Source organism: Heterodontus francisci, chromosome 35 (genome assembly GCF_036365525.1).
Source record: "Heterodontus francisci isolate sHetFra1 chromosome 35, sHetFra1.hap1, whole genome shotgun sequence".
Lineage (NCBI taxonomy): Eukaryota > Metazoa > Chordata > Chondrichthyes > Heterodontiformes > Heterodontidae > Heterodontus > Heterodontus francisci.
Window position 1 is genome coordinate 49152958 of NC_090405.1, and position 14218 is coordinate 49167175.

The window sequence follows — 14218 nt, forward strand, 5'->3', positions numbered from 1 at the left end:
TAAATTGACCTGAATGTTCTTTATGCCCTATTTGTCCGGTTTCTCATTAGTCCATTGTCCCAGGTGCCAATTCCTGTAGTTTAGGCCCATATCTCACTGTATAGCAAGCCAGATTTTCCCAGACTTCTATCTGCACTCTCACCTCTAAAGAAAGATGAAGTAGCAGTGGCGAATAGGTAATAAGAGATAAATGGAATGTTGCTTTTTTTCATATAGAGGAATTAAATCGAAAAGCAAGAAAGTCATGTTGCATTTGTACAAGACATTGATTAGGCCAGAGCTGGATATTGCAGGGAATTCTTGATGCCACTTATAAAATATTATAGTCCTGGAAATGAAGATTCATTCAAATGACACAATGAATGAGAGATTATAACTGTGCTAAAGGATTAAAAAAAAATAGATTTTCATTCAAACAGGTTAATAAGAAAGCTAATAAAGCTTTTCAAGATTATCAGAGGCAAACAGTAACAAGGCATGGACTCAGGATTTTGGCTCAGTAGTAGTGCTCGACTCTGAAGGTGGGTTCAAGTCTCACTCCATAAACTTGAGCAGTACTGAAGGAGTGCTTTCTTTTGAATGAGATACTAAACCTTTCTACACTCTCAGATGGACATGAAAGATCGCATAGCACTATTTGAAAAACAGCAGATAAGTTCTCTCCAATATCTTGACCAATATTTAACCTTCAACCGAGACCTAAAAATAGATTGAAAATACTCAGCAGGTCTGGCAGCATCTGTGGAGAGAGAAGCAGAGTTAGCGTTTCAGGTCGGTGACCTTTCATCAGTTCTGCTGAGTATTTCCAGCACTTTTCTGTTTTTATTCCAACATCCGCAGTATTTTGCTTTTATATTACCTAAAAATAGAGTATCTGATCATTACCTAATTGCTGTTTGAGAGACATTACTGTGCACAAATTGGTTGCCGTATTTCCTACATTACTAGAGCAACTACACTTTAAAAGTACTTAATTAGCTGTAAAGCACCTCTGGGCATCCTGAGGTTGTGAATGGCGTTATACAAATGCAAATTCCATCCTGAGGTTGTGAATGGCGTTATACAAATGCAAATTCCATCCTGAGGTTGTGAATGGCGTTACACAAATGCAAATTCCATCCTGAGGTTGTGAATGGCGTTATACAAATGCAAATTCCATCCTGAGGCTGTGAATGGCGTTACACAAATGCAAATTCCATCCTGAGGTTGTGAATGGCGTTACACAAATGCAAATTCCATCCTGAGGTTGTGAATGGTGTTATACAAATGCAAATTCTCCATTTTTTTTTAAAAACAAAAATGAAGGGTGGTCCAGAGCTCACAGACATCATTCAGTCCCAACTTTTGTTATACATTCGGTCCTTATTTTATTATAAATGTAAATGTCCACAATTAGCATGGAAGCTCAATTTATAAACTTGTCACACTGTAACTTCTCCTCTGCCACACCACCACGGAGGGTGTATTAGAGAGAAATAGGTTTACATAGACAGCTACAATACCTTATTATGATGGTACTTCTATTTTTTTTTTGTTAGGTTTTTTTGAGGACTCGTATTTTAGAATTATGGACATAGTTTTATTTGGGAAAACTGAAAAAGATTCCATGGATTTTTTTTTCACTGGGGTCATTGAAAAGAGTTCATCAGAAGGTCTTTTGGACTTGGCTTGTAAACAACCCTTACTGGAAGTCACCTGTGTTCAGATAAAATACCCAGCAGAGGCTTTTTGACTTGGGGGAGATGGTCACAAAGAAGTGACAGGTCAAGATTTATAGGGGTCAGGCTTGACTCGAGGTATTGTTTTGGTTTCATTTTGAACAGTCAGTTGGAGTGTTTTGAAAGGAGTTTAAAATCAACCTCCCAAGGACAAAACCCCAGCTCAGCCTTTTTCCAACTCTTTGAAAAGTCTGCCAGTTTTTCCATTTCTTTGAGAATCTCTTAAAAGCGAGTGTAAGAAATAGAGAAATTGATGCTACATTCCTCCTGAAAAGCCTGCCAGAAAGCCCTGTTGTTGCATTTCTCCTGGAAAGCCTGACAAACTGATCCTCAACGTCGCCAGACAAGAACTGTTCTAGGAAGTTCCCAGTGGATCCGTCTACGTATATTTGGGACGCCAAACCAAAAAGAGACAAGTGACATCTTGCCATATCTTTTTTTTTCTTCAAGATTTAGTAAATATTTGGCCAAAGTATTCTTCGTGTTCTTTTTTTTAAACAGAGATCTAAAGAGAATATCTCTATTTTTTCAGTTAACCAGTGTGTGTGTGTGTGCGTGTATGTGAGAGAGAGGGGGGGATTAAGGTAAAAGAGAACTTTCACTCTGTTAATGCTTTGTTTCATTACTGGTTATGTCGTTTTATAATAAACTGATAATTTTGTTGTTTGTTAAAAAAAACCTGGTTGATGTATTTCATTCTGCAACAAAGAGTCGAGTCCATGATTGACCGTATTACAAGAACAGAAGAACATAAGAAATAGGAGCAGGAGTAGGCCATTCGGCCCCTCAAGTCTGCCCCGCCATTCAATAAGATCATGGCTGACCTGCCCCAGACCTCAACTCCTGTTTCATGCCAGCTCCTCATAGCCCTCAACTCCCCAATATTTCAAAACTCTATCTACCTCCTCTTTCAATATTTCAGTGATCTAGCCTCCACAACTCTCTGAGGTAAAGAATTCCAGACATTCACTACCCTCTGAGAGAAGAAATTCCTTCGCATCTCAGTGTTAAATGAGTGTCCCCTTATTCTGTAACTATGTCCCCGAGTTCCAGATTCTCCCACTAGTGGAAACATCTTCTCAACAGCTCCCCTGTCAAGCCCCCTCAGAATCTTGTATGTTTCAATAAGATCACCCCTCATTCTTCTAAACTCTAATGAATAAAGGCCTAAACTGTTTAGCCGTTCTTGATAAGTCAACCCCTTCATCCCAGGAATCAGCCGAGTGAATCTCTTTTGAACTGCCTCCAATGCCAGTATATCCTTTCTTAAATACGGGGACCAAACCTGTACACAGTACTCCAGGTGTGGCCTCACCAACACCCTGTACAGTTGTAACAAAACTTCCCTATTTTTAAACTCCAAACCCTTAGCAATAAAGGCCAAAATTCCATTTGCCTTCTTAATTACTTGCTGAACCTGCATGCTAAGTTTTTGTGTTTCATGCGCAAGAACACCCAGATCAGTAACTTGGTAAACATTTAAATATATGTTGTGACATGTGCAGAAGTGGAACTAGAAAAGACAGTGTACTCCTCCCACCGAGGTTGTAACAATCTGGACATACTCATGTACAATGGTAAGAGTCAACGGAAAGTGCACACAGACTTCAGATTAATATATTATCTAGATTATTAGAAACAGCTCTTCTTGTTAAATTCCCTTTCAGCATTCTAAAGAGTAATGGAATCTAAGCAGTGTTTTATTTTACCTGTTTTATGACCCTCTGTGAAGCCAGGACAGATCGCTGTGACTTCACTGTCTCCCGCGTTTTTCCACTGATGTGCGTCTTGGATTTTCCTGGAACGATTTCATAAAAAAAAGGAAAGGCATTGGAAAAAAATGCACAATAGGTTTGTACTGAAATTCATAATTAGTATGGGTCTGAAACAAAGAGGAGGAGGTTCTTTTCTTGAAGAATGACCAAGCCTCCCAAAAATGAAAGATTAAATGTTGTAACAAACAGCCTTTGAACTAATCTGATAGGCCACTTAGAAATTCTTCGGAAAATGTTTAGCATTTTCCCAGCTGCTACTGCCCCAAGCAACCAATTAGTTTTCAATTACCTGCATGGTTTTCCCTGAACTATTGAATATTGGATCATGCTGCACTTTGACTGCCATTTATATTTCAGCTGTGTGATTTATGTATTATCTGTGCAGCAGGATTGCATAGTGGCACTTTAGTACGATGCCAGTACATCCCCTAAAGGGAATTTTATTTAATACTTACAATCAATGTTCCCTCTAACTTATGTTTACTATATGTGGCCACCTTGTTGCACTGCACTGTCCTTTTAAGGCTGGCACACGGTCATGTATCTTAAAGCGTACGTTGCTGGTGCGCAGCCTGAATGTTCCCAGCGCAGCACTTACCCGATTGCTGCACGGCCGTTCACCCACACAGTTTTGAGGGAACATTGCTCCCAAGTTGACGCTTCAGTACAGTACCACAGAAGTGCTGCATTATCCGAGGTGCCGTCCTTTGAACGAGACATCAAACCAAGGCCTATCCACCTTCAACAGTGGTTCAGGAGGACGGTAAAGACAGTTCTCCTAGTGTTTTGCCCATTATTCTTTCTCTCAACCAATATCGTCAATAACATATTAACTGGTCTGCAGAATGGCTCATACGTTTGCCTACATAACAAAAGCAACTCTACTTCAAAGATATTCGTTGCATGACTGCAATCTTTGGTGCGAATTAGCAAACAGGATTATAGACCTATGAAAACACAGGTCTACAAACATCGCCGGATCAGCAAAACAAACATGGGAAGCTAGATCTAGCATTTAAATAGTTAGGGGGAGGGTTCACTTGCATGGAAAATTAGGAAGTCAAAGTTAAAGGAGAAAGTAGGAGTGCAGGTTAGTGATGAGGCTGATTGTTACCAGAAAATAAAAGGAAGGGACAGAACGTGTGAACATCATATCGCACTAAGAAATCGTACAAGAGTAGGGAAATTTGATAATAGAACAAACTTAAAGGCTTTGTATCTGAATGCACGAATCATTTGGAATAAAATAAATGAGTTAACAGCTCAAATAGAGACGAATGGGTATGATTTAGTGGCGATTATTAAGATGTGGTTGCAGGGAAACCAGGTTTGGGAACTGAATATCCAAGGCAACTCAGTATTTCGGAAGGATAGGCGGAAAGGAAAAGGAGGTGGTGTAGCTTTGTTAGTAAAGAAAGAGATCAGTGCTGTAGTGAGAAATGATATCGGCACTGGAGATCAAGACGTAGAATCAGTCTGGGTAGAAATAAGAAATAGCAAGGGAAAGAAGTCCCTGGTGGGAGTAAACTATAGGTCCTCAAACAGTAGTTCACAGTGGGGCACAGTATAAACCAGGAAATACTGGGGGCTTGTAAGAAAAGTACAGCAATAATCACGGGTGATTTTAATATGCATATAGACTGGATTAATCAAATTGGCAAGGGTAGCCTCGAGGGAGAGTTCATTGAATGTATTAGAGATTGTTATTTGGAGCAATATGTTGTGGAACCAACCAGGGAGCAGGCTATTCTAGATTTGGTATTGTGTAATGAGGTGGGATTAATAAATGATCTCATTGTTAAGGATCCTCTAGGGAAAAGTGATCATAGCGTGCTAGAATTCCAAATTCAGTTTGAGGGCGAGAAACTGGAGTCCCACACTAGCGTTCTGAAGTTCAACAAAAGTAATTACATAGGCATGAGGACAGATTTGGCCCTAGTGAACTGGGCAGGAAGACTACAAGGTAGGACAGTTTAGTTTAGTTTTAGTTTAGAGATACAGCACTGAAACAGGCCCTTCGGCCCACCGAGTCTGTGCTGACCATCAACCACCCATTTATACTAATCCTACACTAATTCCATATTCCTACCACATCCCCACCTATCCGTATATTTCCCTACCACCTACCTATACTAGGGGCAATTGTTAATGGCCAATTTACCTATCAACCTGCAAGTCTTTGGCATGTGGGAGGAAACCGGAGCACCCGGAGGAAACCCACGCAGACACAGGGAGAACTTGAAAACTCCACACAGGCAGTACCCAGAATTGAACCCGGGTCGCTGGAGCTGTGAGGCTGCGGTGCTAACCACTGCGCCACTGTTGACGAGTAGTGGCAGATGTTGAAGGAGATATTCAATTTATCCCAACTAAAATACATTCCAGGGAGGAAGAAAGATTCTAAGAGGGGGAAAAAAACATCCATGGCTAAGCAAGGAATTTAGGGATAACATAAAGACAAAAACTATAGCATACCATATTGCAAAGGCCAGTGGCAGGCTGGAAGATTGGGAAACTTTTAAAGATCAACAAAGGGTTACTACAAAAGTAATAAAAAGAGGAAAGGTAAATTATGAAAGAAAACTAGCACAAAATATAAAACGGATAGCAAAAGCTTCTATAAGTATATAAAAGGGAAGAGAGTAGCTAAAGTGAATGTTGGTCCTTTGGAGGGTGAGACAGGGGAGGTAATAGTGGGGAACACAGAAATGGCAGAGACACTAAATCAGTATTTTGCCTCAGTTTTCATGGTGGAGGACACTAGTACCATCCCAATAGTAACAGGAAATGCAAAGGTTATAGAAAGGGAGGAACTTAGTAAAATCATCATCACTAGGGAAAAAGTACTGAGCAAACTATTGGGATTGAAGGCAGACAAGTCCCCAGGGCCTGATGGCCTACATCCTAGGGTCTTAAAGGAAGTGTCAGCGGAGATAGTGGATCCATTGCTTATAATATTTCAAAATTCCCTGGATGCGAGAAAGGTTCCAATGGATTGGAAAAATGCTAATATAAAGCCCTTATTCAAAAAGGGAGGGAGGCAGAAAGTAGGAAACTATAGACCAGTTAGTTTAACATCTGTCGTTGGAAAATTGTTAGAATCCATTATTAAGGAAGTAATAGCAGAACATTTAGAAAGTGAAAACGCAATCTATCAGAGTCAGCATGGTTTTATGAAGGGTAAATCATGTTTGACTAATTTGCTAGAGTTCTTCGAAGCTGTGACAAGCAAAGTGGATAATGGGGATCCTGTAGATGCAGTATATCTGGACTTCCAGAAGGCATTTGATAAGGTGCCGCACAAAAGGTTAATACAGAAGGTAAGATCACATGGGGTTAGGAGCAATTTATTAGCTTGGATAGAGGATTGGCTAACCAACAGAAAACAGAGAGTCAGGATAAATGGGTCCTTTTCTGGTTGGCAAGATGTAACTCGTGGGGTGCCACAGGGTTCAGTCCTCAGGCCCCAACTATTTACAATCTATATAAATGACTTAGATGCAGGGATAGAAGGTACTATAGCCAAATTTACAGATGACACTAAAATAGGTGGGATAGTAAGTTGCAGTAAAGGAATAAGAAATTTACAAATGGATATGGATAGGTTAGGTGAACGGGCCAAAATTTGGCAGATGGATTTTAACGTGGATAAGTGCGAGGTTATCCATTTTGGTCGGAAGAACAGAAAGCCAGATCATCTAATTGGAGAGAAACTTCAGAGTGCTTCGGTGCAGAGGGATCTGGGTGTCCTCGTGCATGATTCACTGAAAATTAGTTTGCAGGAGCAGGTAATAAGGAAGGCAAATGGAATTTTGCATTTATTGCTAAAGGAATAGAGTATAAAAGTAGGGAAGTGTTGCTGCAACTGTAGAAGGCATTAGTGAGACCACACCTGGAGTATTGCTAACAGTTTTGGTTCCCTTACTTGAGGAGGGATATAGTTGTACTGGACGCAGTTCAGAGGTGGTTCACTAGATTGTTTCCACAGATGAGGGGTTTGTCTTATGAAGAGAGATGAGCACTTTAGGCCTCTACTCTCTTGGAGTTTAGAAGAATGAGAGGAGATCTAATTGAGGTATATAAGATGATTAAGGGGATTGACAAAGTAGATGTAGAGAGGATGTTTCCTCTTGTGAGGCAATCTAGAACGAGAGGTCATAGTTTTAGGATAAGGGGTAGCAGATTTAAAATAGAGATGAGGAGAAATTACTTCTCTCAAAGGGTCGCGAATCTGTGGAATTCACTATCCCAGAGTGCGGTGGATGCTGGGACATTGAGTAAATTTGAGGAGATAGACAGATTTTTAATTAGTAATGGGTTGAAGGGTTATGGAGAACGGGCAGGAAAGTGGAGTCGAGGCAGAGATGAGATTAGCCATTATCGCATTGAATGGCGGAGCAGGCTCGAGGGGCTGAATTGCCTACTTCTGCTCCTAGTTCTTATGTTCTTATGTCCACACCGGGCGCATGCATTACAGAACACAGCCTAGCTGTGCTACAGAGACTGGTTACTGACTCAGCATAAAAATGGGAGGAGAACAGCCCCGTGGAAATGCCTTTTCCAAAGCACAATAAGAACAAAAGCAGCCTGTCAGACACAATAAGGCATTGCATAAAATGCAAGCGTTTGCTTTCTTAAACCCTTATTTGATGATGAAAATACACAAAATACACTTTAAAATAACAGAAAGTAGGAGGTCTGGCACTGAACACAATCAGCACTTTTTCGGCATCCAACCCTTCTGAAATCCAAGAAGGGATGGAACTTTGGATACGGATCCCTGCCTGTCACATGCATTGCTGAACAATGCAAAGAAATATTGTGGAATGAAAAAAATGGCTCAGAACTCAGCAAAGAACTTCACTTGGCAAGCACATATCCTCAATTTTTATTTTTGACATATTTAAGTCAAGGAAGGAATTAAACAGGTACGAATAGCACTTTAAAAAAAAAAGGTTACTTTCTTCGCCTCTTCCTTATTCCTCCCTGCAATAAAATATGAATCAGATGCATGTTTTAAAAAAACCTGCTCCAAAGGCATGACAATCCTGAACCAAATAACCTAATTTTTTGCTGTCAATCTAGTTCATCTCCTGCAGTGCTTAATGCTTTATCTACTTCTACTATGGCTTGTTATCCCATACCCACTTTAGGATTGAGACTTGCCAAATAAACATAACAGATGTGACAAATAAAATTTGACGTGCAGCCATTATCTACGAAATGAGTTAGCAAGGCAGCCTGTCATTATGAGCCATTTTAAACCAGTAATTGTGCTGAATTTACAAACGACAAACCCCAGCTCCCTTTTATTGATGCTCTTGTGGTACTAAAAACATTGATCGCTTCAAACACTATCCCATCTCGCCTATCGATTTTCTACTGTTTGACCATGTAACCTGACCGCTGACAGCCCACTCTGAGGATCCGCTTTCCCAATAATCATTACTGCGCCCTCGCTTCAACGGGGGAAAGTTTAGCAGTGCCTTAGCTGTTTAGTCCTTGGATGCCGAGGCAAAACATTCAAGCCAAGCTACAGCTAACAGTGGAAAAATACCCTACAAGACCAAACATTACGGTGCAATATACACAAGGCCAGCAGGAAATAACTGTGTAAGTCGCAGGTTTTCAAAATGGGGTCTGCCAACCTTAGGTGGTCACGAGGAGGTACCGAGGCTGTCCCAAAGGGTCTTTGACAATTCACTATTCTATTTGTCCGTATTTGTTGACCTACTTGCATGTCATTTCTGCTTTGGTGTATTAATAATAATTTTTCTAAATTGATAAGGCACCCAAGAAAAACGGTCCTGACACTGTCTTCCAGAAATTAGGGCTTTCCAGGACTGTGACAAGATCTGCAGCAAGGTCCCCACACAGAAATGTCTGAAAACCACCAGCGTAAGTAGCACGCTCTCCTAAAAATGGCCTATTCCATGCAATGATTGAAGGTGGAGGACTCACAGGATGATGCAGCAGTTGAATTCCTTTACTTTTCATCCCCGATGTAGAACACTCCACAACTAAGGGCTTCCCAAAGTACCCACATCTAAGTAGACACCTGAAAACATTTCTTTAAATATCATCTACCTAATTATAATTATAAAAAGAGACATTAAAGAATACTTACTGGGAAAACTGCTATTTTCTAAGCGCTGAGAATTCTTCAGTGTGTTGTTCAATAGATTTTAAACTGGACCGTTTATAATATAATAACTTTTGCAGAAGGAGGAGGAGAATGGCGCAGTGGGTGAGATGATTAGAAATTCCAATCCTAGCTAGACTGCAACTTGCCCTCTATAATAGGAAATATGTTCCTGTCCGAGAACTTGTCCAACTCCCTGTTGAAGGGCTGTGGGGAACCCAGGCTCACCACATGCTTCAATAATCTACGTGACAAATAAATACTTTCCAAGCTATTAATTGAATCCTTAGCTAAAAATTGTAAACATATGTCCCATATTCCTACCATCCCTAACCATCTCAAACAGCCTATCCAACTGGACAGAACGTAGTCATAGAGTTATACAGCACAGAAACAGGATCTTTGGCCCATCGCGTCCATGTTGGCCATCAAGCACCTATCTATTCTAATTCTAATTCCATTTTCCAGCACTTGGCCTGTAGCCTTGTATGCTATGGCGTTTCAAGTGCTCATCTAATTACTTCTTAAATGTTGTGAGGGTTCCTGCCTCTACCACCTCTTCAGGCAGTGTGTTCCAGATTCCAACCACCCTCTCGATGAAAACATTTTTCCTCAAATCCCCTCTAAACCTCCTGCCCCTTACCTTAAATCTATGCCCCCTGGTTATTGACACCTCTGCTAAGGGAAAAAGTTTCATCCTATCTACCCTATCAATGCCCCTCATAATTTAGTATACCTCAATCAGGTCTCCCCTCAGCCTTCTCTGCTCTAAGGAAAACAACCCTAGCCTATCCAGTCTCTCTTCATAGCAGAAATGCTCCAGCCCAGGCAACATCCTGGTGAATCTCCTCTGCATCCTCTCCAGTGCAATCACATCCTTCCTATAGTGTGGCGACCAGAACTATACACAGTACTCCAGCTGTGGCCTAACTAGTGTTTTATACAGCTCCATCATAAGCTCCATGTTCTTATATTCTATGCCTCGGCTAATAAAGGCAAGTATCCCGTATGCCTTCCTAACCACCTTATCTAGCTGTGCTGATGCCTTCAGTGATCTATGGACAAGTACACCAAGGTCCCTCTGACCCTCTATACTTCCCTTCATCAATTTAAAAACCTTAATCATACCTCCATTTGGCATGCATTTTACTAATGAAAATAGTCCCAACCTTTTGAGCCTCTTCGGATAATATCGCACTCAGATTGAACTGCTAAACAATGTCCTGTTCCCAACGACTTAAAATGTTGCCTGGATTTGAAACAACAACTAGACTAAAGCAACCAGATTCTGTTCAACCTGCCCCTCCATACAAACCAAAATCAGATGCTGGATTTACATTGTGGCCTTGATCACCAGCAGCTGAAATAGAAAACCGGTGGTGTTCCACAATGGGATGGCAAAGTACCCTTTGGATGTGGTTTGTTCTTAATCCAATGCTGTTAAGCATAAAAGTGAGCTGCAGCAGAACTACACACAAGCCAAAACCTTGCTGCACTCACCCATGTACAAACTGCCCCCAAAAACCGGGACAGTCCCAACACAGAAATATCAAACTTGCAACGATGTTATTTCAGTAACTGAGCACCTGAAGGACTGTGCACTTCAGTGTTGTTTCCAATGCTCGGTGTCCCACTTCACAATGTGAGTTACTAGTTTTTGAATTACAGAATTGTACAGCACAGGAGGTTGCCATTCAGCCAACCGAGTCTGCACCAGTTCTCTCAAAGAGCATTCCAGTTTGTCCTGCTCTCCCACTCGTTTCCCATATCCCTACAATATTTTTTCTTCTCTAAATGCTTATAAAATTCACTTTTGCAGAACTACTATCTGGCTGCACCTAGCAACACATTTGATGATACCACTGCAGTATCATGCAGCAGTTAAATTCCACCAACACACTGAGCACCATTTCCATCTGGAGTAACTGCTTTTGATATGTGACACTTTTGATTGACCTTAAATTTGAAATCTCACTCAATTGCGCTTAATTTGAAAGCTTGAAATACAGTGATAAGGGACAATTGACCAAAACCTGCAACAGTTTGTCTTATTGTGCATAACACAGTGAACAAGTTTTGTACCATTCCTCCAAAGTGTTTATTGTATTATGTTTTCCAAAAATCCAAATATTAGAAGCCGACCACATGCCCCCCACCTTACTTCAAGTTAAAAAGGTTAAATCTCACTGCATCCGTATTGCTTGTTAAAAAGACAGAGAGAATCAAAAGTATGGGGTGCGAAGAAAACTGGAAAAGCAAGAGACCCCCTTCTAAGTGCCCCAAATCTTAAAAAAAGAACACATTCTGTACCAAAAACTGTCACGCTGTAGAAAGCTTAATATTTTCCCACATTTCTGAATTCGCTGGATTAACACCTCTGTGTTTTGATGGTACGTTCTTAAAAATATGCAGTGCAATCCAGCTGGTGAAGAAGCGGGGGTGGGGACGGGGTGTAAACCTAGCAAACATCAGACTGTATTTATCGTCCAATTCCTCCAACTCCATAAAGGCACCGCAGCGCCAAGAGTCTCAGGCTTGAAAGTAATTTTAAAAATTTGGGAATGATACTCCCCAGTCAGCACAGGAAATGACTATAACTGAACAGCAAAATCTAAATATCCTGATTAAAACAGTTCTGATGACTGGTTTGAGAAGTGAAAGATCATACTGATGTAGAAGGGAGCGCTCATCTGAGCCTAGGGATAAAGCACATCTTTGGGGCAGGAAAGATGGAGCACTGCACTGCCTTGGAGAGTCCAAAGTGCTAACTGGGTCCCCAGGTAGAAAAATACAAAAGGCAAATTTTTTAAAAAAAACTCAAATTACAGACTTTTTAATTACTGAAAGTGTTGCGACATACCTGTATTTTTAAGTTTACTCAAAATAGAAAAATGAAAAGGAAATAAATTGGCTGTGTGTAATTGGTCACGAGTGTTCTGCCAACACCAGCCACATCAGGACAATTTTAGTAGCTCTTGGGTACCACCTACTGAAAAGGTTTAGTACTACACTATTCTCAGTTACTGAAACACAAACCTCATGACTAATCACTTATGTTAGTGTTAACCAACAACTTGTACTTATAATAGGGCTTTTAAGATAGTAAAACGTCCCAAGGCGCTTGAGACTCATACCTTCAAAGAACATTTTTCCATTTGGACTCCCAATATCTCATCATCCCCCACGGCACACCCACCCCAACACAAACGGTCTAGTAACTATACAATTGCATATCTGTCCACAGAATTTACAACAGCGAATACATTTCAAAAGTTAATTCATTGTCTGTGAAGCACTTTGGCACATCTTAAGTTTGTGAAAGACACTATATATATTTACTTTATTTTTATAAATGCAAGTTCTTTCTTATATAACAAATTTTATAAGCCTTTTTTTTACATCTTGTTACATCTGGTTTTTATACTTTAAAAATTCTCTGGACAATCATACCATAATAAAATTCACACTGTGGCAAAGTATCTGTCTAATCACATTGTAATGGGGAGAGGATAGGGGAATCCAAAGGGAAAGAACGTCAGGGGGGGCAGGGAGACAGACAGAAATCACAAAGATTAAATATGTTAGTTTTTTCAATGACTTGTTCTTGTTTTATGAATGGGTGTGTGTATTTAAAATTAGCCAACGTGACAGTTGAAGCCCTATCCATTCTAATAACTAAAAGAGCTAAACGAACCTTTGAAGCTACAATGTGAAGCCCCTTTGTTTATCTAGCATTACATATGGCAACTAACCATGACCATGAGTGTAGTTGGGATACAGAAGATATACGGAAAATCAATTTATTAAAAGCTTACCATCTTCATCTTTACTTTCCAAGGGAACACTCCATGCAATTAGGTTTCTGGCTGCCCGCCCTTCTTGTGCAACTATCTTCCGGACTTTGTCATGACTGTTGGATCTCTGGAACGAGGCCTAAAAGCAAGAACAATTCAATACTGATTAATGCTGCATGGCTGAAAATAAGTTAAGTTAATTCCCCCTAACTGCTCTCCTACTACACACTCAGTGTCCAACATTCTCTGTCCAGAATGTCTTTTGTTATATTAAAGGCACTATTTAAGTTGAAGTTGTTTTTAATTCACAGTTCTCCACTACACCAGTATCCTGATTTCTTTCTAGGTTACAAATTCAGTGCACATTCCTGCTTATAGGAAAGTTTAAAAGAAAAGTTAGGAAAAAGATAAACTATGAAGCAGAGTATTCATTACTCTTCACACTACACAAAGATGTTTTATTCATTCCATTCAAACATAAGATCAAGAGCATAGTGAGGAATGCTGCATTAAGATGTGTCACCCTTCAGTGGATGCTTCTATCCACTGTAACAACTGTTACATATCTATGGTATTACTCAAAGGAGAGAATCCTTTTGGTGTCCTGACTGACCATCTTCACTCAAACACTAAATAAAAATAGATGAATTGGTCATTTACCCTGCTGCTGTTTACTGCTGGGGTTTTGCTGCATTTACTGTTGATGGCACCAGTGTCAAGACTGTAGAAAAATTCTCATACTTTGGTCGTTTGATCTCCAGGGATGCCACTACTGATGAAGAATATCCG

The 14218-nt window shown here is 40.3% G+C and overlaps 1 protein-coding gene across 3 annotated transcripts in view; it reads right to left on the reverse strand.

Annotated features, from left to right (window-relative positions):
* scaper (S-phase cyclin A-associated protein in the ER) overlaps positions 1 to 14218 on the reverse strand; it is a 384847-nt gene that overhangs the window by 351735 nt on the left and 18894 nt on the right. For all 3 annotated transcript variants that reach the window (XM_068015512.1, XM_068015509.1, XM_068015510.1), the window contains exons 2-3: positions 13451 to 13568; positions 3428 to 3516 (exon numbers count right to left, since the gene is read on the reverse strand). In XM_068015512.1, coding sequence (XP_067871613.1) covers positions 3428 to 3516; positions 13451 to 13568 — 207 coding nt within the window. The remainder of the gene's footprint in view (positions 1 to 3427; positions 3517 to 13450; positions 13569 to 14218) is intronic.